Below are 27,686 nucleotides of genomic sequence, written 5' to 3'. Positions count from 1 at the left end.
AGGCAATAATGGGCGTGTAATGAGAGGGTCCTGACGTATGGAGAGTCAGGGGAATCCTTCAAAAATGCAGCTGCACTTGAGACTGGACCAGAACTCCACGCCCTGAAGGGCTAAGCGGGAAGGATGGGGTACAGAGAACGAGGAAGGGCCTCGGCAGTCGGAGAAAGGAGGCCTGAGCAGAGCCCAGGCTAGAGATGGGAGCCCAGAACCAAAGTATCTTTGAAACGAACCTCACTAAATCTTACAATGGTACCAAACGTATAGGGACCTCCCCCTTCCGACCAAGAGTTAACTCGGCGGCCGTCTACTTTTGGCAAACCAACAAGCTCCACTTTTGAAAAAGACAGACAGATGCCCAAACTCCACCAAGGATGCCTCCGGTGAGGCCCAGGAAAGAGCCACCAGCCATCCTGATACCAGCCAGGCCAACAGCTGCCGGGTTAAATCCTCGAGCCACATTCATTCCAACCCATTCACTCCAACCCATTCACTCCCACACTGTCCCAGGGCCAAAACTGGCCTGCAGTCACTTCAGTCTGAGGGACTCCTGACTCTAAATTCCTCACCACAGACTCCACTCCCCCCTCAGCCGGGGCATAAACAGGATGATTTCCACAAGCCACGTTTATTTAGGGGTAATTTGCCAAAGGAACCGTTTGGGTTGGTTTTGACTTCTGTGATTCTTCCCAGTAACCCATCCATGGAGACCAACATCCAAGGGGAGGACCTGATGGAATGCAGGAGGCCACTGCGGCGGCTCGGCCAGGGTCCCCAGGGCCAGTGTCCCGCTCCGGAAGGACCGCCGCCATGCTTCTCTCCATCGGAGCCCGTTCCTCCCGAGCTGTCCCGTCTTTCTGCCAGGTTCTGAACCCTCCTTCTTCAGCCTTTTGACCAATGAGGCAGGAAACCAACTGGGGTGGGGGCAGGGGTCCGGAATGACCAGACAGTGACTCGGGACACACAGAGGACAGAGTCTGTGCCACTGCTAAGGACAAAAGGAATTCTCCTTTCTTCTCAAAAGGCTTGCTCTGGTTTGGGGATTCCCCCAGCTGACTTTTCTTCAGGCGGGTTATTTGGGGCTGACCTCAGAGAAGGCCAAACTGGGTGCTGCAGGGGAAGGGAGGGAAAAAACAGAGCACATTTGTAAGTATTTTGATCATAATGGTTGCCATTTATTGAGCTCTCTCCATCGATCTGGCCCAATTCTGAATTTCACAAGCACTGACTCTTTAGATCCTCACCACCTGGGAGGGAGGTAGTCTTCTTCTTCTCACTTTAAGGATGAGAAGACTGAGGCTCAGAGAAGCTAAGTTACCTGCCCAGGACCAGCTAGCTTCTAAATCACAGAGCCAGGATTTGGACTCGCATCTGCCCAGCTTCAAAGCTTGTGACGTCAACCAGTATGCCATACAGCCTCAGAGAGGGGGACACAGGCGTGGTGCCCCCTTCACTGAAATAAATACGATCAATTCAACAACAACAACAACAATAACAACAACAACAACAAAATTGCAGGTTTATTGTTATCCCTGCTCCCTAATCGAGTATCACCTCTATACCTGAGGTCTCAAACAAATGGCCTGCGGGCCAAAATCTGTCCGGACGCTTACTGAACTTGGCACGCGGTCTTTAGAAATAACTTGACCAGCTCCTAAAGGCCTTTGAGTTTTGTGGCTTTGGCCTCTCATCCCCCTTGCTTTATTCAGTTCCGTTTCAAGAGGACAGAAGTGCTGTTTTCCAGTTTCAATGCAAGTACCTACACTGAACACGGGGAAGGTGGACCTCACAGAGTTTCTGCAGATCGTGTCGCCCAGGTGAGGACGCACTCAGCAGCAGCTACCATGCAAAGGTCATCAGCAGGTCTCTGAGAGGCCGGACAAGGCCTGGCAGGGACCGCAGCGTCACAGGGCAGTAGGAGGAGAAGGCCAGAGGGGTAAACATGACTACATGCAACTTCGGAGGGGAGCTACTGTTGCACTTGGTGGAACCAGGCCAGGTCCCTGACCTCACACTTCCTTGGCAGGGTCCTTCTCTGCCGCGATCATCTGGGAGTCATGTGTTCTCAGTGCTGCTGTGATGGGAACAAACGCGAGCAAGAGGCCAGCCTTTCTGGGCCCAGCAGAACACCACTCCTTTCATGGCCGGGGTGCCCATAATTAGTCTACAAATAGTACCGTGCCCGTCGCCAGCTCACCCCTTCTGTCCTTATTCCTACTCACTGCGCCCCAGTTGCCTTTTCTACGTGCTGTACTTCCCTGTGGAGTGGAGGAAAGGGAAAGAAGGAATCCGACTCCCTATTATTGTATGGAATGCAGCAGGCAGCCCTCCTGGCGATCAGATTATGTCCAAGCATCGTAAGTCACAGAATTTAAAAATGTAAGAATTGGGGCACCTGGGTGGTACAGTCGGTTAAGCCTCTGACTTTTGATCTTGGCGCAGGTCATGATCTCACGGTTCATGAGTTCGAGCCCCACATCGGGCCCCGGGCTGATGGTGCAGAGTCCTCAGTCTCTCTCCTTCTCTCCACCCCTCTCCCGCTGGTGCACGCGCGCTCTCTCTCTCTCTCTCTCCCCCAAAATAAATACACTTTTAAAGACTTTTTAAAAATAAAAAAAATAAAAAGGGAAGAACTGGAAGGGACTCTTGGATAGGAAGGAAGATCGCCACACAACGTTTGTCCAAGGATCTACAGTACCCTCCTCATTAGTCGTGTTTAACCTCCAATGAGGCAGGGGCACTTTGCTCATGCCTGATAAAGGTGCCTCTTCTCGCCACTAAAATCCATCACCGTTGGCCCTAGTGACGCTTAACTACTCGAGATTGGGTACGAAGGCAAGATTGGTCTTCTACCCAGCAGGGCCTCAGCCTTTCTGACTTCCCTACTACTTAGAAAGCATCACAGGGCAGGAGCCCTCGGCAGAGTCACCTCCCTGGGTGACCCAGCCATGCCCACCGACTAGGAGTTTGCCATATCCTCGCCAGCTCCTTCTCCAACCCCCGTCACCTGGCTCAGCCAGGCCCAGAACCACTCTCACCATGGTCATGTAGGTGGCCTCTGCCCTTCCACTCGATTCTTCTTCCTCAATCAGCTCCCGTGTGGTTATTGAGGAGTAAACATGTTTCTAGAGGGGGGAACGGGGGGAGAAACGGGATAAACGTTCCCAAAAATCGGCAAATGTTATATGCCAGAGAAAATGGCCATCTGCTACTGTTCACAGGGCATCAACACCAGAGGGTTATTGAGAGCTAGAAAATTATCGTCAATAATGACAATTCAGTCCCCAGTCTTCCCCCAAATTAAGAAAATTGGCTAGTCGGGGAAGAGCACTATTTTAACCACATTCTTTGCTTCAAAAGATAAACATCTTTGGATGGCCATTTAGGTAGCAGCAGGGAATCCTTATCTTGCCAGATTACTTGTACCCTGTGCTTATTTCCTTCTAGAGGCTTGGCACGATGGCACTGATCAGCAGCTAACTGCGGTTATCTCTTTGACAGGGTTTATGTGGCAGGAACAGCCCTCCCTGAATCTCACATCTGTGAGGTCAGTGGTAGTATTCCTGTCACTATTTGGGGAGGCGATGTCATCCAGTGATAAATTCTTGGGCTTCTGAGGCCCCAGCTGCGACAAAACCTACTCTTGGGTCACAAACAGGCCGAAAGATGGAAAAGTAAATACTCAAAGAGGAGTTTTTAAAGGAAGGAAGGAAGGAAGGAAGGAAGGAAGGAAGGAAGGAAGGAAGGAAGAAGGGAGGGAGGAGGGAGGGAGAAGGGGGAGGAAGAAGGGAGGGAGGGAGGGAGAAGGGGAAGGAAGGAAGGGAGGAAGGGATGGGAGGGAAAGGAGAAAAGGGGAAGGGAGGGAAGGAAGGGAGGGAGGGAGGGAGGGAGGAAGAAGGGAGGGAGGGAGAGGGGGAAGGAAGGAAGGGAGGAAGGGAGAAAAGGGGAAGAGGGAAGGAAGCGAGGGAGGGAGGGAGGAAGGAAGGAAAAAAGGAAAGGAAAGGAAAGGAAGTTCAAGGAAATGAATTCATTTCTCAGTCTCTAATAGCAATTACTTATAGCTCCATTACAAACTAATATGGAAGAAGAACTTCTTGATCCTCCTACTTGAGGTCCCTGAATGATTTCATCTGAACTGTTGACTCCTGAATTCACCACAATTCTCCCTCATGGCTCCCTCATGATGCCACAGATGAAGAAGCTCTTGCAGATCATCGGGTTATTTGGACCTTACAACAGGACAAATGGCTCTGAGTCCAGTGCTCCTTCCTCCAGCCCTACCAGGAGGCCCTGTAGCCCCACCCCACTCCCACCGCAGGGGCTCTCGCTCGCTGGCTTAATGAAGATTTCCTGAGCCCCTGCTCCGTGCCCAGCACCGGCCGGCATGCTGAGACATAACACTGAGGAAGATAGTTCGCAGAGGAATTGATGGCACCACCTGAAATGCTAGAGCCTTATCCACCCGGCCCCGCGCTGGGCCCAGCAGCAGAACGGTAGAGTTCTTCCCTTACCTCTGGATCAGGCTTCTGTACGTTCTCCAGGCTTTTTACCAGGGTTGTGGACGTTCCTGAGCTGCAAGGCATGAAAATCATGGGGAATTAACCGGCCAGCACTGTATGTTCAAGAGTCCCTGCAGGAGACCCCACAGAGCTTTGTGCAGAGGGGGACCTCAGAGGAGGAACTATTCTCTCTAGATGCCCACCGCCAGCACCAGTCAGCCTACCTCGAAACCTGAGGAGTGCATCTCTCTGATGAAGGGCAGGAAGGGATTCTGGAGATAGTCTGGGCTGAACAGCAGCGTTGACTTCCCTATTAACCTAGCTAACATCTTTCTGCCCACACACTTTCAAGTGAATTAACAGTGAGGGCCACGGGATTAGATTTTATCACAACCGAGGACTAGGGAGATGTAGCTGGACCAGCAGGGGGCGACAGAAGCTCAGCGACACCACACCCAGTTTCAAAGGGTTCCTGGCCATGGGGGGGGGGGGGAGGCAGAGCAGAATTGGCGCCAGAAACTCCCTGAGCGGCCAGCCCTGGCCCCTTCCCAGCCCTCGGCCTTTGATCTCTTGACCATCTGCCCTCTGCATCTGCCACTGAATACACTTCCTTTTTTTCTGCTCTGGCCTAGGCAAGAGCTAAAAAATAATAATAATAATAATAATAATAATAATAATAATCAGGGTTGAAGCTAGAAAAGAAACCGGATTTTTTTTTTGTCTTTAAGTGGAGGAAATATTTTTCGCATATTATCTGAGTATAAAGCTGTGTGTTCTCATTGTAAAATAATTCAAATAATAAAGAAACATAGAGAGGGGTGCCTGGGTGGCTCAGTCGATTGAACGTCCGACTCTTGATTTCGGCTCAGGTCATGATCTCAGGGTTCGTGAGTCTGAGCCCTGAGTCAGGCTCTGTGCTAACAGCACAAAGCCTGCTTGGGATTCTCTCTCTCTCTCTCTCTCTCTCTCTCTCTCTCTTTCTCTCTCTCTCTCTGCTTCTCTTCACCGCACATGCACACGCTCTCTCAAAATAAATAAATAAAACATTTTAAAAAACAAAAGAAACACAGAGAGTCGGAAATTGAAGTTCCAGTAAACCTCCCGCCCTCAGGGGACCCACCTTCTCTTTTCTCCCAAACAGCACCACCAATACTTGGGAATTATGCTCCCAAACTTTCTCAATACGGGCCTAGGGGCACTCACACAAGATATGTTCATTGCATGTAATTTTCTTTTTTTATCAAAATGAGATTGTATCATACATTCTGTAATACGGCTTCTGGGACGTCTTTCCATGTCGTCCCATTCGGGATTGTGCACCGTGTCGTTGAATGGAACACCTATGCGGTGACTCATTACCTTTCTGACCGTCACTGAGGATGATTTTCAGTGTTCGGTTATCACCCGTGCTACAGCAGCCGTGTTCACAAATCTCAGCATAGCCGTCTGCTTATTTCTTTAGGATAAGCGAGTAGACACGGAAGCACTGATTTCATTTGGTGGGAAACTGAGGCCCAGAGTGGGTAGGTGAGTTGACATGGGTGTCTAACTTTGGGCTCGGTGCCACTTTCATGCCCAGCGTAAAGACCCTTGGAGTGGCCAGCCAAGTTCAAACCGAGTCAGCGAGGCCCCGGGGGGAGGAGGTGCAAAGCCAGAAGGCACGCCAGCACCTTCCGTGGAATGGGTGTTTTACGGGGAAAAGAGACTCAGAAGCCGGAACTACTTAGCCTGAATGGGGGCCTTTGCCCGTGGGCAGCATTCCTACAAGACAGCCACAAGACTTCGTCATCAACACTTGGGGAAATGCGGGGTGGGGGGCCGTGGGCCTGCCAATGGCCAATGAAACACTGCTGCTGGGTCAGAGCACCAAGATCTGCACCTCTAGGTGAAGTGGATATCGCGGATAATCCAAAAACCATTTCTCTCGGGCACGGACTGGCACCATTATAGCTCTCGCAAAAGGTTTATACTCTTAATAATGCTCTCCTTAGGCCACCAGTTACAAAAGAGCTGGCAATCTTTGTGAAATACCAAAGCGAATGAAGAGGGTGTGGGGACGTGCAAGGGCTTTCTGGAGCATGGTGAGCAGGGGGTGGGGGTCCCTACCTAGATGACATCTAATTTGACAACCGCAAATGATTCTATTTTAAAGTAACCCCCTTCTGGGAAAATGGCACGGTCAGGGTGCTGTCACTCTCCCACTTCGGGTTAGAGGTACCACCAGCGTCCCAACCCAGCCCTGTACCTCGTATTCCTGTGGGTGTTCTTCACGATCAATATCAGAACGGGAAGCAGCAGGATAGTGCCACAGACAATCCCCACAATGATCACCAGCTGATTACCACCCAGGATCTCAGGTTTGAGGGCTGCTGGGGTCACCAATGCTCGGGAAAGGAGAAAAGCAATTCGAGGGTCTTAGTGTTTCGGGAAAAGAGCTGAGAGTCCCACAAGTTCTATACCAAGGAGCAACAGCCAAGTCAGGAAGCTGGGGGAGAAAGCCAGACTCCACCCCATGTGGAAACCCTGGGACTCCAGCGGTCCCCATTAGATGGAGAGCCGAGTCTGGCTCCCTTGCTCACCCCTACAGTATAGATCAAGGTGGGTGGGAGAAGAGAATAGCACCTTACCTACAGCAGAGTTTCCTTTTACATTAACAATTCTATCTTAAAATAAAATAACAGATGCTTCAGAGGCTGTAGATCTTTCTATGAGAAAGTGGTTGCTTTCAAAAGGATAGATGCTACAACACCCAGCCTCATAGTCAGAATGCCAAGTAAGGCCTTCAGGGGCACTCTTACCCACATGGCACCCCTCATTCATTTCCTCATGTCCCTCTAAATACATACGTAAACACCTCCTGGGTGCCAGATATCACTAGGCACGGAAGCTACAGAGACAACGCGTGGTCCCTAATCTCAAGAAGAGGGACAAACACATCGACAGAGAACCACAGCCTGCTCTAGGCGCTATGACGGAAGTCCACATGGGGCACAGAGGGGCACAGAGGAAAAAGGGTACCCACTTCTACGGGGTGGCAGATGAGAATTCCTCAGCAAAAGTTTTCAAGTTTAAAACTCTTGAGGAAACATCAAGTTTGCTGGGCAGACAATATGGGGAAGGGTGGTGGAGCACAGTGTGTGCAAAGTCTGGAGGCCCGGCAGGATGGTACATTCAGAAAGTAGAAATCGTTCTGGGGGTCTGGTTCAAGGTCGCATTCGTGGGTATGGTGGAGAATTAGGCTGGATAGATAACAGAGTCCCCAGTCATGAAGGGCCTTGACTATCCCAGCCAGGAGTCTGGTTTTTGTTTCTGTAGACAGTGGAGAAACCACTGAAAGATTACAAGCACTGGACAGAATGTGGGGATCTGTGATTGACAGGATGGCACAGAGAGCCGCAGGAAGGATGAGAGCGGGGGCCGAGGATGAGAGCAGATACATGTTGGGGGCCTGCAGGCCAAGCCAGAGGGGAAGACAGCCAGAGCCTAGCATGGGACTGGAGAGAAGGCAGACCCAAAATCAGTAGCAGACATGACAGGACCTGTTGACCTGTTAGATTGGAGGTCATGGGAAAGGGAAGAATCAGGCACAACTCCCAGGCATCCGGCTAGGTAACCGTGTAGATGGTGATGGCGTTAACGCAGGTGGAGGAGATAAGCTGGAGATGAGCTGTGGAGACGTGTGCAGGGGCAGGTTTGGATATGTTGCGTTTGAAGAATTTGTGGAATATCTGGCTAGAATTTGGAAGGAAGGAAGGAAAGAAGGAAGGGAAGGAGGGGAGGAGGGAGGAAAGGAGGGGAGGAGGGAGAGGTAGGAAGGAAGGAGAGAAGGAAGAGATGGAGGGAGGGAGGAAGGGAGGAAGGAAGAAAGGAAGGGAAGGAGGGGAGGAGGAAAGAAGGAAAGGAGGGGAAGAGGGAGAGGTAGGAAGGAAGGAAAGAAGAAAGAGAGGAAGAGAGAAAGGAAGGGAGGGAGGAAGAGAGGGAGGAAGGAAGGGAGGGAGGGAGGAAGGGAGGGAGGGAAGAAGGAAGAGAGGGACAGAGGGAGGGAGGAAGGAAGGGAGGAGGGAGGGAGGAAGGGGGGAAAGGACAGAAGGGAGGAGGGAGGGAGGAAGGAAGGAAGGGAAGAAGGAAGGGAGGAGGGAGAAAGAAGGAAGGAGAGAAGGAAGAGAGGGGAGGAGGAAGGAAGGGATGGAGGGAGGGAGGGAGGAAGAGAGGAGGGAGGAGGAGAGGAAGGAAGGAAAGGAAGGAAGGAAGGAAAGGAAGGAAGGGAGGAGGGAGAGAGGTAGGAAGGGATGGAGAAGGGAGGGAAGGAGAGAGGAGGCAAGGAGGGAAGAAGAGAAGAAGGGAATCCAACATAATATTTACTGAACATAGAGAGGATGCAGTGTCCAATCCTACTCGGGTAAAGGCGGCTGAGGACGGGTGATTAGAGTATCATTAGTGATGTGAGGTAAGTAGAGGCAGGAGCAGAAGACAGGTTGCAGTGCACTCAGGAATTCAGTGGAGGTGACAGAGGAGACACCACACTCAGCCTCTGAGCAAGCTACTTGGCTAAGTCAAGAAAGAGAGGCACGACTGATTGCAGTGATGGTCGCACAACTCTGAATTTTCTGGAACCCCTGAGTTGCATGCTTTAAATGGGTGAGCTGTACGGTACGTGAGTTGTGTCTGCTTTAAGAGAGAAAAAAAGATACAGGGGCGAGCTAAAGTAGACGAGGACAGAAGGTAAGAGGAAGAGCTGAGCGTATTTATAGGCCGAGGAGCAGAAGCCAGTAGAAAGCACGAGGTTCCCGAGGGGGAGAACATGTCACCTGAGCACAGAGGTTCGGATCAGCCCGGGGCGGAAGGGAGCCTTGGGGGGCAGGACGGAGGTAAGGAGGGGGGCAGATGGAGGTAGGCCTGCGGGCGGGGAGGCCTTGGAGGTTGAGCGAGCCCCCACTAATGGCGTGTATTTCCTCCGTGAAGTGGAAAACACGACTTCATGTTCGTGAGGAGGTGAAGAAAGCCATTTGTCCTGCTTCCCTCTCCGGCTGGGAGCCTTTGCTGTTACAGGGAGGTGCTTCCATCGACCCAGATCTCTGGTCAGAGGTACCGAGCTGTGTTCTGGCCTCATTCACTTCCCCGCCCCCAAAAAACCGCAGCCAACCCCCAGCGAAGGGCTGTAGCGAAAGGCAAAGTCCACAGGCCACATCCTGACTGTTACCTGTGCTCTGGTTTAACTTTAACCCCTCACCGATCACCCTCTCCGTCCACACAATCGAGTCTTTATTCTCCCACATACCACTGGCTTTAATGCACAGGGTTGGCCAGAATACAGAAAACGCCTCTGTTTGGGGCTCCGGTCTCTTCCTGTTTTCTCTCTGTTCGGTGCTGTCTCTCCCCAGCTCAGGGTCATTTTCCCTCCCACTACGGAGCATACAGCACCCAAGTGAAAAGTGACTTCGGACACCAACTCCAATCCACCTCTGACCTCCTGTACCTTTCCATCAGCCTATCACACCGGCAACGAGTGAGTTCTGGCAGAAGGCGTGTGTTCACCAAATACCAGCTCCCTTGACCTCATACATCCTCAGGGCCAGAACTAGAGCGAGGCAAGCAAGGTGCCTAGGGCTCCAAATGCCACTGTCAAGGCCACTGAAGTCCAGGGCACAAGTGCTTGTAAGAGACAGACGCCCCCTGAAATTCTGCACCCTGAATGCCTCTCTGGCCTCACCCTAGTCCCGGCCATGCCCACCCGCTACGAGGCCCCCCATCCCTCCCCAGCCGAACGTCAGATACTTCGGGGCTCTTTCAGGATCACGTGCAGCACGGTGGTTTTCTTGAAGGTCAGGTTCCCCAGGTGGATACTGCAGGTGTAGCTTCCTCTGTCAGACTCCCGCACTCCTTGGAGCATGATAGACGCATCATTGCGGGAGGTGTCCCCCACCAGGGTTACACGGTTCTGGAAACGGCCCCGGTTCTGGGGGTTCCCCACAGGTACCCTGAGTTTGGAGTGATAACGTAACATAACCTCCTCCTAGAAGGGAAAGGCAAAGTATGAGTTTGCAAAGACCAAGGGGGTCGGGGCATGGGTAAGGTTGAGTGGGGGGCTCTCAGGACGTGCAGGGCCCTGCGTGTGTGGGCAGTGAAATATCAGACAACATGAGGCCATGCACACACACAGGGGCACAGCCTGTGTCACTGTGAAGGACACCACCGAACCGTGAACGCCTGTCCCCTGGGCAGAAAAGGATGAGGAAAGTGGCACAAGAGGCCTTCCCTTCCCATAAAAGGAAGCACAAAGGTGCCCTGACTTCTTACGGCACTCCCAGTCGGACTTCCGACAGACCCTGGAAACACGTCTAAGACTAAATTCCAAATTCTTCCCCCAAACCAGCCCCTTCCAGTCCATCCCACTTTGGTAAGTGGCAATGCCTTCTTCCAGATGCTCCGGCCAAAAATCTTGAAGTCATCCTACTAAACTCCTCGCTTTCTTAAACTCACATGGAAAATCCCTCAGCAAATCCTGTCACCTCTGCCTTGAAGATATATCCCAAATCTGGCCATTTCTCACCTCCTCCATGGTTACCATTCTGACCCAGGCCACCGCATCTCTCACCTCAATTCCTGCAATAAGCTTCCTTACTTGTCTCCCCGCTTTCTCCAAACTGGTCTATTCTCAGCAGATGAGCTCTTAGAAATAGAAGTTAAGGGGCGCCGGGGTAGCTCAGTTGGCTAAGCGTCCAATTTCGGCTCAGGTCATGATCTCATGGTTTGTGGGTTTGAGCCCCATGTCAGGCTCTGTGCTGTCAGTTCAGAGCCTGGACCTGCTTCAGATTCTGTGTCTCCCTCTCTCTCTGCCCCTCCCCCATTCACGCTCTGTCTCTCAAAAAATGAATGAACGTTAAAAAAATTTTTAAAAAGGGGCGCCTGGGTGGCTCAGTCGGTTGAGCGTCCGACTTCGGCTCAGGTCATGATCTCGCGGTTTGTGAGTTCGAGCCCCGCGACGGGCTCTGTGCTGACAGCTCAAAGCCTGGAGCCTGCTTCGGATTCCGTGTATCCCCGTCTCTCAGCCCCTCCCCTGCTCATGCTCTGTCTCTCTCTGTCTCTCAATAATAAATGTTAAAAAAAAAAAAAAAGGAAATAGAAGTTAAATCATGTTATCCCTCTACTCAAAACCCTCCAATGCCCCCTCCCATTTCTGCTAAAAGTACAAGGCCCTCCATGATCCGCCCCGCTCCATTTTCCTCTCTGATTTCATCTTACACTTTTTCTTCACTTTACCTCTTCGGGTCACTTCACCACTTCATTCCAGCCACACCGGCCTCTTTGCTCTCCTTGAGTACTGGCCTCAGGGCCTTTGTACTTTCTGCTCCCTACGCCTGGGGCATCCCTCCCTCTCAAAATACACATGGTTCACTCCCTCACTTCAAATCTCTGCTCAAATGTCATCTGTTCAGTGAGGGCTCTCTGACCACCTATATACAGTAAGAACCACAAACGTCTGCCTTCTTGTTCTTCATAGCTCTAATATCTGACATAGCATGTATTTGTTTCCTCAGTATTTTACTGCATATCTCCCTTGATCTTGATCGTAAGTCTCCCATCAGGGCAGGAGCTGTGAGTGTTTGCTACATAGGTGCTTAAAATACCTGTTAAATGAGTAAGTAAATACCTGTTAAAGGAGCCTGCTTAGGATTCTCTCTCTCTCTCTCTCTCTCTCTCTCTCTCTCTCTCTTTCCTCTCTCTACCCCTCCCCCACTCACCCTGTCTCTGTCTCTCTCAAATAAATAAACTTAAAACATTTTTTAAGGCTTTTAAGAAAAGGAAATGGGTATACGGATACAAACATGGATGCGAAACCTCTCTGTGTTTTGAATTCACAGCTCAAAAGGCTCATTCTCAACATATTTTCTGCTGTGACTCACTTAGCAGTTGACGTCTAAACGCACGACAAGCTCCCAGAGGTGAACCTGGGGCCACATGTAATTCCCCATATGCCACCGTGATGCCACACTTCCAGGCCCACTCAGACGGCATACAGGAATCGAGTGAGTACAAACGACTTTTTAACAGAGGTGGCTGGGAATATGTCTTAGTTTAGAAAAGATAGATCTTTTATAAACTTTGCACCTTAATTTTGATTAACAGTAACCGACCTGGGATATCCCCCGCAGTGCACCTTGCCCCACATGTACATCAGCAGGCACAAATGACGCCTATGGTCTCGTGAACTCCCCTGTTGCTTGCACGCAAGTTCCCATGAACGAGTCTGCGCGTTGGCCCCCAGGACCTACTAATGCCAACGCCTGAAGCACCCATAAAGACAAAGAAAATTCCCTCCATCCCAGAAGTGGGGCGGCGGGGCACAGAAGAAAACTTATAAAAATAACCGAAATAAAAATAAGAATGCAACGATTCTTATGCCCAGACCGGAGCTTAGAGACAAGGCCACCAAAGTCAACCCCCCTCATTCTCCCATGGACTCTACAAAGAGAAGGGAAAAGAGGAAGGAAACTAAAAGGCAGTGGCCAAGTCACGTACAAATGCTTTGCACAGACGATCTAATACATGTGTCCCCACGGCCCTAAAAGCTGAGCAGGCAGCAGCAGCAGCAAGAATATCATCCTTCTCCTCTTCCTCATCTGCATCAGAGCCATTTTTCCCACCAGGAAGCTAAAGTTGCCCACAGCCAAGTGGCTGAGCTGAGGCCCAGTTCTGACACGCTCCAAAGCCCAAGCCCTGCAACGCCACCACACGGCACCCGCTGCCCCGATTGCCCCTGCCCCCACACCGTCCTGACGCCATCCGCCAGGGGCTTCGACAGCACAGCAGTGGTTCCTTCTCCTTTACCTCGGCATGCTCTCCTGATGAGAACGTCCAGTCTACCTTGGTCATGCGTTTCTCTCCTGTGCTCTGGAGAACACAGCCCAGCTGAGTCGAATCACCCACATGGGCCATGAGCTCTGGGGATAAAATGGTAACTCAAGTCAAACCCAAGGTATAATCTACAGAAGTCAAAGAACTTCCAGAAGAGATCATGTTTAGCCAAAGATCCTCAGCCATAAAATCAATGCCACCCCCAAAACCGCACACATTCACTCCGCAGATGAGCCAGCTGATCCCGTGTGGACAAAGCACTCAGAGGCGTCTCACTCACCTGACACCCCGCAGCTGAGAGAATACCCGTGGCTACCCACACACGTCAACTCTGAGGGGTCTTCAATCTATGGTAAACACATTCTGATTCCCTTTAATTCCCTGCTCCTTCCCCTTTTCCAGAATTTCTCTCCAGTCCCAACTCAACTTCAGGTTTATACTAAAGAAAGGACAGACAATCTTGAAGCCCCCTCTTTCTTTCTTCTTTTTTCGAAGCCCCCCTCTTTCCGATCACCAGCTTAGAAGCCCACATCTGCCGAACATAAACAGGAAGTGGAAAGTTATATAATTCTCATGCTTATACATAACCCACTGGCTCTTTGAGCTGAAAAACTGAATCACGGGTGACTTTCTTCAATTTCTTTCCTTCTTTTTACAGGTTGTCTTAGGACTGGCTTAAGACAGCTCTGGCTATGGTACAGGTCACAGGACCGCTTGCTAATTAGGCCAAGACAATAGACAGCTTTTCTCTTGGCTTGTCTTTCTGTTTTAATCCCTGCCCCCACTCCCCCAACAGATTCCCTTGCTTCTGGCTTCCCAACTCCTAGACTCTTCTTTCTGCTTTTTTATACGCGCAACTGACCCCATCATGTGTTTACTGCGTAAATCATTTCAAGGGGCCCCTGGAAAAAAAAAAAAAAACTAGCAAAATGATTCTGATTTTTCAAGAATACGCTACACAAATCAACCCCAAAGTCAGTTAAGAAATGAAAGGCAGGATGGTGTTTGGGGAGACACAAGCCTAGGGCTTAACTGGACAGAATTCCTTCAAAAGAGCATTAAGCAATGCTCATGAAGGAGCGAACGTGGGGCATAAGCCGACCTTTTCATCCAAATTGTTGCTCTGGGAGAACATGAACTTCCTGCCCAGCAGGGGAGATGCACAATAGGAGGAAAGCAAAAGAAAATATTCTGAACTTGAAACTCTATGGAGGGAGTCATTTTGAAAGTAACAAAAATTCACTCCAAAGAAGATGGATAGGGATGGAAGGTCCCCCTAAATCCAACAGCACATTAAGAGCTGAACTCTATTTTTTAAGTTTATTTATTTATTCTGAGAGAGAGAGAGAGAGATGGCAAGTGAGTGGGGAGGGGGAGGCAGAGAGAAGGGGGGGTGCGGAGAGAGAGAGAGAGACAGACAGACAGAATCCCAAGCAGGCTCCGCACTCTCACGAGGAGCCTGATGTGGAGCTCCAACTCACCCCGTGAGATCATGACCCGAGCCGAAGTTGGACGCTTCACCAACTGAGCTCTATTTTTAAAATGCAGTAAATATAACTGACCCATTCTGCACCTTTCATTGCACCAGGCATGTGCCAGACACGGTGTATGTAACATATCAGCCAGTCATTACAATATTTTGAGATACGCACTATCATTTGCCCATTTTCAGAGGAAGAAGGTGGAAAGCGCCCAAAGGCACACGGCCCATAAAAGGCTGAGCAAGCACACACCCCAGACCTAAGTGAAGAAACGCACAAAAGCTCTCACTCACTGTACCGGGCCCCCTCACGTAAGTGGAAGGATGGCTGGTTCTAGAGCAAAAGTACAGGAAGTTAATACTATTTTTGTTTGCAAGAATACTGTCTGTGATATTTAAAATAAAACCTATGAGGAAAAAGGAATTGAAGGAGTAGGATCATGGAAAAAATTCTAAATGGTAGCAGGAGCATAGAAAAGTTATAAACTGAGGAGTAAACTCTGTAGAGCAAAGTATAGATGACTTCACATGGGGGAAGACAACCTCCACCAAGCAAGCTGGACAACTTTCCAGTGGCCAGCAGGCAGATTTTTAGGAGTTGGCTCTACTCCCTTTCCGGCCACAAGGGAAAAATAAATACAGGTTGCTCCACTGGCTACGGGGGAAATATCTGACAAGCCCTAAAATTGTTCTAGCCTGTGTCCATGGATTTCCCAATTCTGAAATTGGCTCCTTTTACTTTATGGCCTCTGTGTCTCTTCAAAGAGGGAAAAGGCTCCTATTTTATAGGCTGTATTTGTATGGACAAGCATTTGGGCATGGCATCAGAGGACAAAGCAGAAAGGAGTAGCCCAAAGATGATCCTTGGGGAAATAGCTGATTCATTTCCTTTCTGGAGAACTACAGCTTTGAAATCAAAAGAAAAACGTCAACTGAAAGAAAGTAGGGGGGCGGGGCGCCTGGGTGGCTCAGTCAGTTAAGCGGCTGACCCTTGATTTCAGCTCAGGTCATGATCTCATGGTTCATGAGATCGAGCCCCTCATCTAACAGGCTCTGTGCTGTTAGCCTGGGATACTCTCTCCCCCTCCTCTCTCTCAAAATAAATAAACTTTAAAACAAAAAAGAAAAGGAAAACAAGTAGAAAAGTTTAGGAGGGAGGTCAGAGGCCACCTTCTACAATCCCTTTTACAGCTCCAGTTTTAGAAACAGGATTCCAAGCGAAGGGTGCTAATTCCAGAATTTCATTCATTCGACAAATGTCTGTTTGTTTTAATTTTTTTTAAACATTTATTTATTTTTGAGATACAGAGAGAGACAGAGCATGAATGGGGGAGGGGCAGAGAGAGAGAGAAGGAGGCACCGAAACGGAAGCAGCCTCCAGACTCTGAGCTATCAGCACAGACCCTGATGTGGGGCTGGAACCCACAAACCATGAGCTCATGATCTGAGCCGAAGTCGGATGCTCAACCGACTGAGCCACCCAGGCGCCCCTCGTTCGACAAATGTTTATCGATGGCCTACTCTGCGCCAGGCAGGGGGTCCAAGGCTGGTCAGAGGACAAAGAATACAGACCCAGGTGAACAGGGAAGACACATCTGGGCAGGCGTGATGGGCATCACCAAAGAGGCCCACACAGTGGGCCTAACCAGCTGGGGGAGGAGAGGAGGTCCAGATTCTAGCAAGCTTTCCCGAGACCGTAGACTCGTCCCTCAACACTTTGAAAGAATATATTTAATTCTAGGGTTTTCAAGGTTTTTTTTTAAGGCAGCAGAATTCTTTCTTCAAACAAAATCTTCTCTGGCAGCCCAATGAATAAAACCGGAGAAAGAGAAAGGACTTTGGTTGCAGTTGGAGGCCTGAGGTCCTATTAGACCGGATCCTCTATTAACCCCTGCCCTGCTCTCACCCTTTGCGCAGCCTACCAGGTTCCTTGGACCTTCAGGGTTCTACACAGCACAGTTTGAACACCACCAGTCTACTGAAGCCACACCCTCCATTTACAAATGGGAAGATGAAGTCCAAAGACGATACCGAGATCCTCTCATTTCTTTTCTGTCCCCTAGAACGCTTACCAGAGGAACCTACTAAATATGGACATGGCGTCACTGAGGATAACGGACGGGAAGTACCACCAGGACAGAGTAAAAGGAATAGGGACTTTGATGTCAGAGGCTCCAGGGCTTAAGTACTAGGTGCGCCATTTAATAAACATGCGTCCTTAGACAAGTCACATCTAAGCCTCTCTAAGCCTCAAGTTAATTCATGTGTAAAATGAAAAGACCAATATTTCCTCCACGGCATTTTCATGATGATGGGACACATTTAAGGTGATAATAAAATTACCACTGTCAAGATTTTTCTTTAAAGAACACCAATTACCGGGATGCCTGGGTGGCTCAGTCGGTTAAGCGTCCGACTGCGGCTCAGGTCGTGATCTCACCGTTCGTGGGTTCGAACCCCCACGTCGGGTTCTGTGCTGACAGCTCAGCAGCCTGGAGCCTGCTTCCGATTCCGTCTCTCCCTCTCTCTCTCTGCCCCTCCCCCACGTGCAGTCTGCCTCTGTCTCTCTCTCAAAATTAAATAAACAGTAAAAAAAAATTAAAAAGAAAAAAAAAAAAGCACACCAACTATCGCAGATTCACTCTGTGGTAAGTGTCTAGACCAAAGGCTGGCATTTGTTCAACAAAGTCGGTTCCCTGCCCTCTTCGCACATCAGATCTCTTGCCCCTTCGCCCTTCTCTAGGTAAAGCATTCGCATACCTTTGGTTTCTTCTGGTAGAACGTGCAACACCACCGCTTTCTTGAACACCAGGCTCTCCATTTCAAGCCGGATTTCACAAGTGTAGGTTCCCTGGTCGGCCTCTTCCACATTTTGGAGCAGGAGAGAACCATCGCTGCGTGAGATGTCTCCCACCAAGCGCACACGGTTCTGGAAGCGCCCCACAGGCACGCTGAGGTTGGCGTAATAGTATAGCACGTAATCATCCTGGAGGGCAACACAACATTGGGGGGAACATCTAAAGTCACGGGCACCAGACCTAGGAGCCTAGATGCAAAAGACCCTGTTCTGTGGAGGCAACGGCATCATCACCATCGCCATCGTACCTGTCATCATCCTTGTCCTTATGATTAAAAAGTACTTGGTGCCGGGTAACACTGTAACTTGAGCAAGGCCCTGTGCCTTATTTCACGCACAAATGGCGGACTATGGTCCACACATATCCATTTCTTACAGTCTGAGGTAAAATGTAACATCCACTCTGAAGGTCACTCTGGGGACTCAAACTCACAACTTTTGAACACCTTCTCTCATCTCCACCCCGTTTTCCGCTATGGCCCCTGGATTCAAGGGCATTCAAAGCCTTGAGGCAATCCCCCAGACCGGTAGTGGTGCCGGTCCCTGGCATGTTGGCCATCACTCCCCACCCCCCCTTCTGCCCTCTTCCAGGCAGCATATCATACAGCTTGAGACGGAGTCATCATCACGGACTGGCTTGCAGGATGGGAAGGGGAGCCCTGGGAAATTCTTATTTCTACGTACACCATGGGCCTATCCCTCTCATAATACAAAATACTAACAAAAATTTGAGCGAGAAAAGTATTAAAGGAATAACATGCTATGAGCTACATAAAGAGTATTTCGTTTGTACACTTCGGGACCTTACCGTTAGTAACACGTTACTTAGGATAGATTTCACAAATGATCCTAACATACAGGTATCTCTACAGAATCTCTGACGGGCTGTATACACTATTCCCCACTCCAAAGAGCGCCCATGAAAGACCCCCTCTCGGCCATGCTTCATCTTCTAATCCCAACACCTGAAGCGGCCATGAAGGAGAAAGAGACGATTCCCCGGCACATGAATGGGGCATGGAATGCCGAAAGGATCTGGTCCTCTCCCCGCCAAAAAAGATTATTGTGACATCATTCTTATGCCTCTTCTGTCTAGACCAATGCTCTCACCCTTGTCAGCCCTCCCAACCACCTAAACTACTCTACAAAGGGCAAACATCGAGAAAAGAAACAAAAAGAACTTCATGGGCATGTCTCTCATTGCTTCTCAAGGACTCAAAAGGTAAGCATTACCATTATGATAATGACTTTCATCGTCACAGATGAGGAAGCTGAAGGTCAGTCAAGTGGAGTTACTGGCCCAGTGGGTCGCACGGCCAAAGGGCCGAGCAAGGAAGAGGCTCAGTTCCGACAAGCTTCAGAACCCAAACTCTGGCAACACCACCTCATGGCACCTGATGACCTGATTCTCCCTCTCCCCATGCTGTCCTCACACCATTGGCCAGGGGTTTCTACCACAGAGTTGTATTTACTCCTTGTTACCTTGGCGTGCTCTCCCGATGAGAACATCCAGTCTACCTTGGTCACACGTTTCTCTTCTGTGCTCTGGAAAACACACCCCATCAGGGCTGAATCACCCACATGGACCGTTAGCTCAAGGGAGGAAACAATCAAGTCATTCAGGCCCAGGGAATAATCTATAGAAGCCAAAGGCAAGAGGAGACATCATTTAGACAAATACCCTCAACCACAAAAATCAGTATTAATCACTAAGTACTACACGTCTTCCCTCCCCAGATGACCCAACACAGACAAAGTACTCAGAGGCCCCTCACTCAAACCAGCAGGACACTCCCAAGGGTAAGAGAAATACCTTCTAGTTATGCACATGCCTCAAGTTGGAGGGGTTCTGCAATCTTCATATTGCAAAAATGCAAATTGATCCTGTTCTCCTAGCTGGTCCCTTCCCTGTTTCTGGAATTCCTTTCTCCCAGCTCCTTTCTTTCCTTCTATTTTTTAAGTTTATTTATTTATTTTGAGAGAGAGAGAGAGAGAGCAGGGAAGGGGCAGAGAGAGAGGGAGAGAGAATCCCAAGCGGGCTTCACGCCCAGCGCAGAGCCCAACGTGGGGCTCGATCTCCTGAACCATGAGATCATGACCTAAGCAGAAATCAAGAGTCAGATGCTTTAACCGACTGAGCCACCCAGGTGCCCCTCTCTGAGTTCCCTTTCAGGGAAGCCCTGACGTTCTCCTTCCGGGTCATGCATTTAGACACCCACAAACAGGAAATGACATGTCTCCTGCTCCTAGTTTCCCATGGGTTCCCTATCTAAAAAGCCAACTCACAGGTATTCTTTGCTTCCCTCCTCTTTTCCTTTTCTTTAGTTCCCTTACAAAAGCTTCTCTCTGACTTTGCTGGCTGATTCTGGCTGTCAGTGCAGGTCCTTGTAATTAGACCAGCACGAGCACGGTTCTCCCCTTTGCTTTTTCTTTGTGTCTGTCTCCACCCCCGCTTCCCACCCCAGCTTTGCCGTCAGCCCCGGCTTTTCAGATCCCAGGTGTTTATGCACAGGCACCACTCCGCTATCTATATATCGCTCAAATCACCTCTCTTTTCATTAAAAGAGGAAACCATTACACGGCTCTTTCCATTTGCACAAGATGTGTCCTGTGTGGAGAGACAACATTGAGCAAGACCCCTCTAGGTGCTGGCCAGTTTCTATCGAGGAAGAGCCAAGTGAACACGTATGGGAATAAACAGAAAATGTGCCAGTCTTTTCATGCAAGCTGTTGCCCTGAGAGAAGAGGGTTAACTTCCTGCCCAACAGCAGGCGCGCACAGTAGGGAAGACGGAAAAGAAAACATGAACCCTACACCCTTTGGAGGGAAAGTATTTGGAAAGACACCAAAATCATCTCCAAAGCCGATTTGGAATTTTCCTGTAAGGAAGAACTGAGCAACTTCACATGCGCTTAAAGGTGTTCTTATACCTTTAATTTAATTTAATTAGTTTAATATTAAGCTAATTTCATTTAATATTAAGAGCGCCCTATGTAGTATTAAGTGAAGGTTAGCTAGAAAGCAGAGGCAGCCGCCAAAGCGACGAGAAACTGACACCTGACGGGTAACCTTTGTAGAACAACGGATGGAGAAAATGAGACTTTCTACAGAGGAAAAAGCTCTCTGCAAAGAAATACAAAATGCCCTGATGCCACCGCCTACGGGGCTGAATTGTTAAGTCTCTGGCTGGAAGGGCAGAAATCTGCAGGCTGCCTCCTGTGCCTCTGAGGAAATGTCTAAAGAGCCTCAGAACATGACCAGCCTGCATGGTTCTAAAAGCTTCTCTTAAATACATACCATTTTCGTGTGTGTGTGTGTGTGTGTGTGTGTGTGTGTGTGTGTCTGTCTGTCTGCATATTGGTGCACATTCTCTGTTTCCTGGAATTAGAGCAAAGGCAGTTCTTATGTGCACGTTGCTGAGTCAGTGTTTAGGTTACCATGCACAGCTAAAAAACTAATAATAAAGAGGAAAAATAAGAGACTATGAGAGCAAAGCACCTTAGTCATTCATTCTTCCTACAGAGCTATCCCCATGGGATAAAGAGAAAAGGCAGGGAGAAGGATGCCTGCGTGGCTCAGTCGGTTAAGCATCCGACTCCTGGTTTGGGCTCAAGTCATGATCTCACGGTTTGTGAGTTCGAGTCCTGCAAGGGGCTATGTGCGGTCAGTGCACAGCCTGCTTGGGATTCCGTCTCCCTCTCTCTCTCCGCCCCTCCCCCCTCAAAATAATAAAAATAAGCTTTAAAAAAAAAAAAAAAGAAAAGGCAGGGAGAAAGGACGGACAACTTAGAAAGAAGACACGAACTATACACAAGAAGCAGCCCAGAGCACAGAAGTTACATGAACAGGAGACTCCAACCCGACCTGAGGGCCAGGGGCCGGGGCCGGGGCCGGGGTTGGGGGCTGGGGGGCAGGGGGGGGTGTGTGGCATGGTTCAGAGGAGGTTTCCAGAAGGAAGGAAGCTTAAGGAGAAACCTGAAGGATAAGGAAGCTTTAGGCAGGCTCGTTAGGGTAAGGCGGGGAGAGAAAGTCCTGGCAAAAGAAACTACCCCAAATTGTGAAAGAGCTCAGTGCATTTGAGGAACCACAAGAAGGCTGGTGTAGCTACAGCAACAGCAGAGTACAGGGATTCTGGGACTCTCTTCGGTAATTTCATTTCCTGATCTGAGACTAGCTGTGTTTTTAAGGTCACGATTTAAAGCGCAGGAATGCCAGAAATGTTCTTCGTACCACGTCGGAAGGTCCTAGAACACACAATCAAGGACCCGAAGGCCTTCTGTTTCTAATAGAAACAGAGGAAGATTCAGCTTTCCAAGAAAGAGTTTGCTACCTAGCTTCTAAAACAGCTGCTTCAGCAAAACCATGATGTTCCAGGTTAGGGTTTCCGTTTTCAGCAAACCAAAGGGAAATGAAAATCTATAAAGCCGGCTTTCGAAAACGCACGAGACTTACAGGAAATCAAACGCCCTCCTTGGTTCCTTGGTTTCTACTTACCCAGTAACACTGGCATCAGGAGGAGTTTCAGTGGGCAACACATGCTGCTCTCCAATTTTCCAACCTTCAGATAAAAGAAAAAAAAGATCGGAAAATAGCATCAAGAGAAGTTTGTTAACTTAACAAACCACTGTGAGTGCCTCTGTGGGCCAGTCTGTGCCTGAGGCACTGGGCTACAGCCCCGAACAAGGACAAGGTGCCACTCACCTGCAGTTTGCGAGTTGGGGGGGGGGGGGGAGATGGAGGGGGGAAAAAAAGAAGCAAGTGGATGAACAAGAAAATAGCAGATGCTAGAAAGTGCTGTCATGAAACAAAACAAAGCAGTGTTTGGAGAGTCGCTTGGGGGCCGCTTTAGATTGGCTGTACGAGAAGATTCGATGAAAATTGCTTTTCAAGAGGAAAAAAGCAAATAATTTCAGGATGTCCTTGAGATGACAACCCTGGCCATTCTACAACCTAAGGATGTCACATAAAAGATGACAGCTGACTCGGTGTGAGATTTTTGCCTATCTCTCCAACTAAATTAAAATTATTACTTTTAAACATATAGAGAATGTTCAGGACATGTGGGAAAGGAGCTACACAAATGAGAAAATTTTCAACCCAGTTAAGGCACTCACCGCATTCTGTGGCAGAAAGAAGCCGCATAAAATAGACATGGTGAGCTTTTTTTTTTTTTGCCCTCCCCTCCCCCCCACCCTCCACCTTTTTAAGCAAGGCAGCAGGGATAGAATGAGACTTGGACTGCACATGGGCAAAAAAGTACTTTTTAAGCATCTATATTATCTCTGTGGTATTAATTTCGCTGCGTCTACCAGCTCTGGGAAAGGATTCGTTGTTTTTCACCATGCCCCACAATTTTCTTAATGAAACAGAACACCAACTTCAGGGAGTTACAATCCAACCCGTTTTGGGTTCCCACCAACCGCTATGTCTGGGCTCGGCCACGATCCCTGCCCCCGGAACATCCCGCCATTAAAAGAACTCTACCTAGAACCTGCTAGGAGGAAAGCTGTCTTTGTGTAATTCCATCACAGAACCCCACCCAGCGCTGGTGGGAAGTCCACATGTTGTGGCCATTTTAACTTGTACACAACGATTACCTAAGAGATTCCTTACCTGCGATCTAAACAACAAAATCCTCCATCTGGAAAATCAGGGTCAAACTGTTCAAGGAGGTCCTACCCTAGGTCCCACTTATGCAGAGAAGTCAGTTGACCTTGCGGAACCTCAGTTTCCTTGCCTATAACATGAGGACAATAATGCAAGGATCAAACAGGATGATGTAGATAACAGTGCTTCGAAAAGTAGAAATCATTACCACATAAGATCCTGTTTCTCATAACCTAAAAATCAGATAGGAAACAATTTGTAGCGCCGAGAGAGATTTGGGTTCTGAGCGTCTACATTTATAAGAATGGCAAGTGATGAATCAGAATGAACTGGAAACTCTTTTAAGTTTCAATTTTTGAACCCCATCACGATGTAGATAATAATTACACTGACTCAGATATACCAAGAGTCATACTAAGTTTCCCCCAAACACCTCTGATAAAAACACAGATCTCTCTCAAGATAGCAACAGCTGTCTTCTGGCTCCACGACACCCATCCCACCCCCCCCCTCCCCCCCCACACATCCATGAAAAAGAGCTTCCTTGAGAGCATGCGTCATTGTAATTCATCATATCTGGGATATCTGAGATCCCTGAACGTTCTGGCTGAATTCCTCTTCAGGGAGTTGGTTGTGTTCCCTCCTCTGTCCAGCAAACTATTCTTGTACATTCCCCCAGAGCAGTGCACCCTCTGTTTGGAGGAGGAACAGTTGATTTACAGGTCTAACACCAAACCCCACCAAGTCTAGATTCTCAAGAAGGACCATATGTTCCTGTTTACGAGTGTCCCAGGCCTGTGCTGCAACACCACTAAAGTGCCTGGCATGTGCTGGGTGAGTGCAAATAGCTGCCCAAATGACCACCACGTTGAAACCATTCCCTACATTCCCTACAACTCGGGCCATTCTATCCTGAGGACACAGGTGATCCCAAAGAGACTCTGAACCCCGTCACCAAACTCTAGTCACTCAGAGCCACACCCAACCGTTTTCAAACAAATCTTAGGAAACGTGCAAATAATCTGATGAATACAAGAGATCAATATTTTTTCACTCATATGTAGATCTTGAGAAACTTAACAGAAGACCACGGGGGAAGGGAAGGGGGAAAAAAATAGTTACAAACAGAGAGGGAGGGAGGCAAACCATAAGAGACTTTTAAATACAGAGAACAATCTGAGGGTGGATGGGGGGTGGGGGAGAGGGGAAAATGGGTGATGGGCGTTGAGGAGGGCGCTTGTTGGGATGAGCACTGGGTGTTGTGCGTAAGCAATGAACCACGGAACCTACCCCTGCAACCAAGAGCACACTTTACACACTGTACGTTAGCCAATTTGACGATAAATTATATTTTTTAAAAAAAGAATACGAGATATCATTTTTGGTTCTAAGTACTCATATGCACCGGTAGAACTCCCTGTGAATGAAGAGAAAAGCAATGAGTTCGTGGAAAAAGCACGGATTTGAATTCCTAAAAAATTCTCTTCCTGGGTCAGACCTTCCATTAACTAATTCTTTGATCTCTGGGAAATCACTCAGTCTCCTGGGCCTCCTCCTTACCATTAAAAGATCGGACCTTTTCTCCCCCCTAGTTAATATAGGACCACGCCAGAGATCAGTAGTTACATATGCAATAATTCCGAGAGGGTTACATGCCAGGTACCGCCTGAACGCTCTACACGTTGACCCATGTAACCTTTGCAACAACCCTATGAGGTCTCCAAGACTGGGACGCTAAGGCACAGATTGGTGAAGTGACTTGCCCGATAACTCATAGCAAGCGGCAGAGCCAGGATTCAAACCCAGGCATTCTGGATCAGAACCTGTCCCCTCACTGCCCTGTACTGCCCCTCGTGTTTCTGAAAGTATTCCATGTTTTAGAGCAAAACTTCTCGGAACTTCATGTATCCAAACAAGATGAATCTGCTCCCCCAACTGAGTGCTTTTCCCGCCCACTTCATCCAGTGAACTCCTGTTCAGCTTTCAGATGTCAAGTCAGTGTGGCTTCCTCAGGGAAATCTCTCCTGAGCCACACTTACCAGGTCAGATGCCCAGCCACATGTTTTGTTTTGTTGTTATTGTTGTTTTAATATTTATGTATTTGTTTAGTTATTGAGAGAGAGAGAGAGAGAGAGAGAGAGAGAGAGAGAGCAGGGGAGGGGTAGAGAGAGAGGGAGGCAGAATCCCAAGCAGGCTCCGCCCTGTCAGCTCAGAGCCCACTGTGGGGCTCGAACCCACGAACCATCAGACCGTGACCTGAGCCGAAACCAAGAATCAGACGCCCTAACCAACTGAGCCGCCCAGGTGCCCCCACCTAGCCCCCGGCAAGCCACATGTTTTAATAAGACTATTTATCTTTCCTTTGGGGCATTTGTCATAATTTCTAATTATCTATTTATTTGTGGGCTTGTTTGATTAAAGTCTTGCTCTCCATGCTCACCTCCCAAGACTATAAGCTCTACTATCTGAACAATGAAGATCAGAATCTTATATATACAGATATATAATACACGCATAAAATGAATCTTGGTCTTTAGAAATCCAACCAAAGCATCAGATGCACCTTAAGCACCTTGATAATAGGATTCCGTTTAAATTCTCAACTTTTACCTCGCTTCTTCAGATCCTGACATCTCCTCAGCAGATGCTCTTAAGATAATTCTGCATGGTCAGAAATCTCATGTGTTGGCCAAACGTTTTGACCTGAGCTCACGGAGCTTTCACAATATAACTCCTGGCAAATATCTTCTATCACTCCCGGTGTGGGAGTGGGGGGGGGGGGCAGGTTGTAACCATCGGGATCACCTCTCTCATTGTTAACAGCGCAGAGGAAGGGTTACCCTTGGCACGATTGTGATAGAAAAACCTCTTCAGAAAAGGGACTCGTGACAATGAGACAACCACACAGGATGTGAAAATGACCCCCTAATGTTACAATATCACAAAACAAGATAAGGGAGAGGTGCTGCCTCTGAGTGCCAGTGCTTGCCCCCCGTAAGGACAACCAACCACTGAGCAAATAGACACCTGCACAGGCTTCCCTTACCTACCCCGCTCACCTCGCGATGCTAAGTCCCCTCGATTCACCCCTGGCTGTGCACCTCTGGGCTCTCATTGTTTTGAGGTATAGTTACCCACGTAACCCCTCTGAGGCATGAAGTTCTTGAAATGCATCCTCAGTTTTCCTTCCAAGACCGTTTATCCTACATTGGGCCGGGAGGTCACATGGCTCCTTGTAAGACAGTCTTGACTCACTGGTCAACCCTCTACCTGAAGGGGACTTTGGAAGTCATTACTCCCGCTCCCTCCTCAGACCAGGTTACACCTAAAGGACCCTACATCAGGCCTTCATGAGATCAGAGCTTTGCAAAGGACGTGATTGGTAAGGACAGTATAGCCTAGCTCTCTTGAGAGGTTTAAGTTTCTGACTTCTTAAGGTTAAATATTGGTCTGTCTAGGATTGGGGGAAGAGAAACAGTGAGGGACAAGTCCCGCCATGAGTTCAAGGGCAGCTAGTCACTGCTCTACCTAAAACCACAGGCAAATTATAAATGAAAGTCTTGTTCTTCATCATCATCATCATCATCATCACCTACTCTTTCATTAAGGGCAAACCTTACCCCTCTTCTCTCTGAGGATCTTAACAGAAGCAACTCTACCCCACGGAAAGGAAAAGTGCACCCACCAGGCTACCTTATACCCATCTCTTCCTACAGAGGTGGAGAGCCCTGTAAACGTGGCCATCAAATTAAAGCCTTCTCCTGAGAGAGCAAAGTGTGAATCCCTGCTTAAGAAATACGAAGCAATTGCTTACCCAAGATGAGGCGCACCGAGGGGAAGCCAAGCACTGAACTGCGCTACATCTGCAGTACCCAAGTCCGACTGAAGAGACTTCTGCCGGCACAGGAGGTCAGGCTCAGAGCAAACCAAATGCGTGCGTTCTGAAGTGGCTGCAGAGATGCAAACAGGAACCTCTAAATCAAGGTTCTCATTTCAGTTATCTGGCCCATGACCCAATTTTTATTTATATTTTCATTCTAAAAAGAAGATATATATTCAACTTACCGAGGAGAGCCTCATATTCCAGACCTGAGCAGGGGCTGTCTCCCCTTCTAGAGAGCTCTCTGAGGGTGGGGTCTTGAAAGGCATCAGGCACACATTCCCCAAGAGAGAAGTCAGCTACATGCAAACAAAGAACAAAAGATTTAAGATGAACACAGCACATTTTGCTCTGTTTAAAATACAGCAACCTCAAAAATAAAATAAAATAAAATAAAATAAAATAGATAAGACAAAATAAAATAAAATAAGACAAAATAAAATAAAATAAGGCAAAATAAAATAAGACAAAATAAAATAAAATAAGACAAAATAAAATAAAATAAAATAA

The 27,686-nt window shown here is 48.6% G+C and overlaps 1 protein-coding gene across 2 annotated transcripts; it reads right to left on the bottom strand.

The window, feature by feature from the left end:
• Positions 1 to 609: 609 nt before the first annotated feature.
• On the bottom strand, positions 610 to 27,439 carry JAML (junction adhesion molecule like). Of its 2 annotated transcripts, XM_049612644.1 has the most exons (12): positions 27,362 to 27,439; positions 27,111 to 27,246; positions 23,303 to 23,426; positions 22,184 to 22,247; positions 19,172 to 19,326; positions 17,593 to 17,818; positions 13,326 to 13,438; positions 10,272 to 10,509; positions 6,742 to 6,880; positions 4,509 to 4,569; positions 3,036 to 3,122; positions 610 to 1,107 (listed from the first exon to the last, which is right to left on the bottom strand). In XM_049612644.1, exons 4-12 carry the CDS (start codon positions 22,224 to 22,226, stop codon positions 1,015 to 1,017), a joined length of 1,155 nt encoding a protein of 384 aa, XP_049468601.1. In that variant the 5' UTR covers positions 22,227 to 22,247; positions 23,303 to 23,426; positions 27,111 to 27,246; positions 27,362 to 27,439; the 3' UTR covers positions 610 to 1,014. The 2 variants fall into 2 exon arrangements, with proteins under 2 accessions (XP_049468601.1, XP_049468591.1); XM_049612634.1 differs by lacking the exon at positions 23,303 to 23,426.
• Between the last annotated feature and the right edge of the window lie 247 nt (positions 27,440 to 27,686).

The sequence above is a fragment of the Panthera uncia genome, chromosome D1 (genome assembly GCF_023721935.1).
Source record: "Panthera uncia isolate 11264 chromosome D1, Puncia_PCG_1.0, whole genome shotgun sequence".
NCBI classification, from domain to species: domain Eukaryota; kingdom Metazoa; phylum Chordata; class Mammalia; order Carnivora; family Felidae; genus Panthera; species Panthera uncia.
Note: the sequence above shows the minus strand (reverse complement) of the source record. Positions and strands in the feature narration are given on the sequence as shown.

What these genes read in the sequence shown, in the direction of transcription:
- JAML (XM_049612644.1), bottom strand. Translation starts at nt 22,226, where the DNA reads ATGTGTTGCCCACTGAAACTCCTCCTGATGCCAGTGTTACTGG. An exon ending in CATCGGGAGAGCACGCCAAG is followed by an intron (nt 17,819 to 19,171) that starts GTAACAAGGAGT and finishes GTTGCCCTCCAG; the next exon opens with GATGATTACGTGCTATACTA. An exon ending in CATCAGGAGAGCATGCCGAG is followed by an intron (nt 10,510 to 13,325) that starts GTAAAGGAGAAG and finishes TTTCCCTTCTAG; the next exon opens with GAGGAGGTTATGTTACGTTA.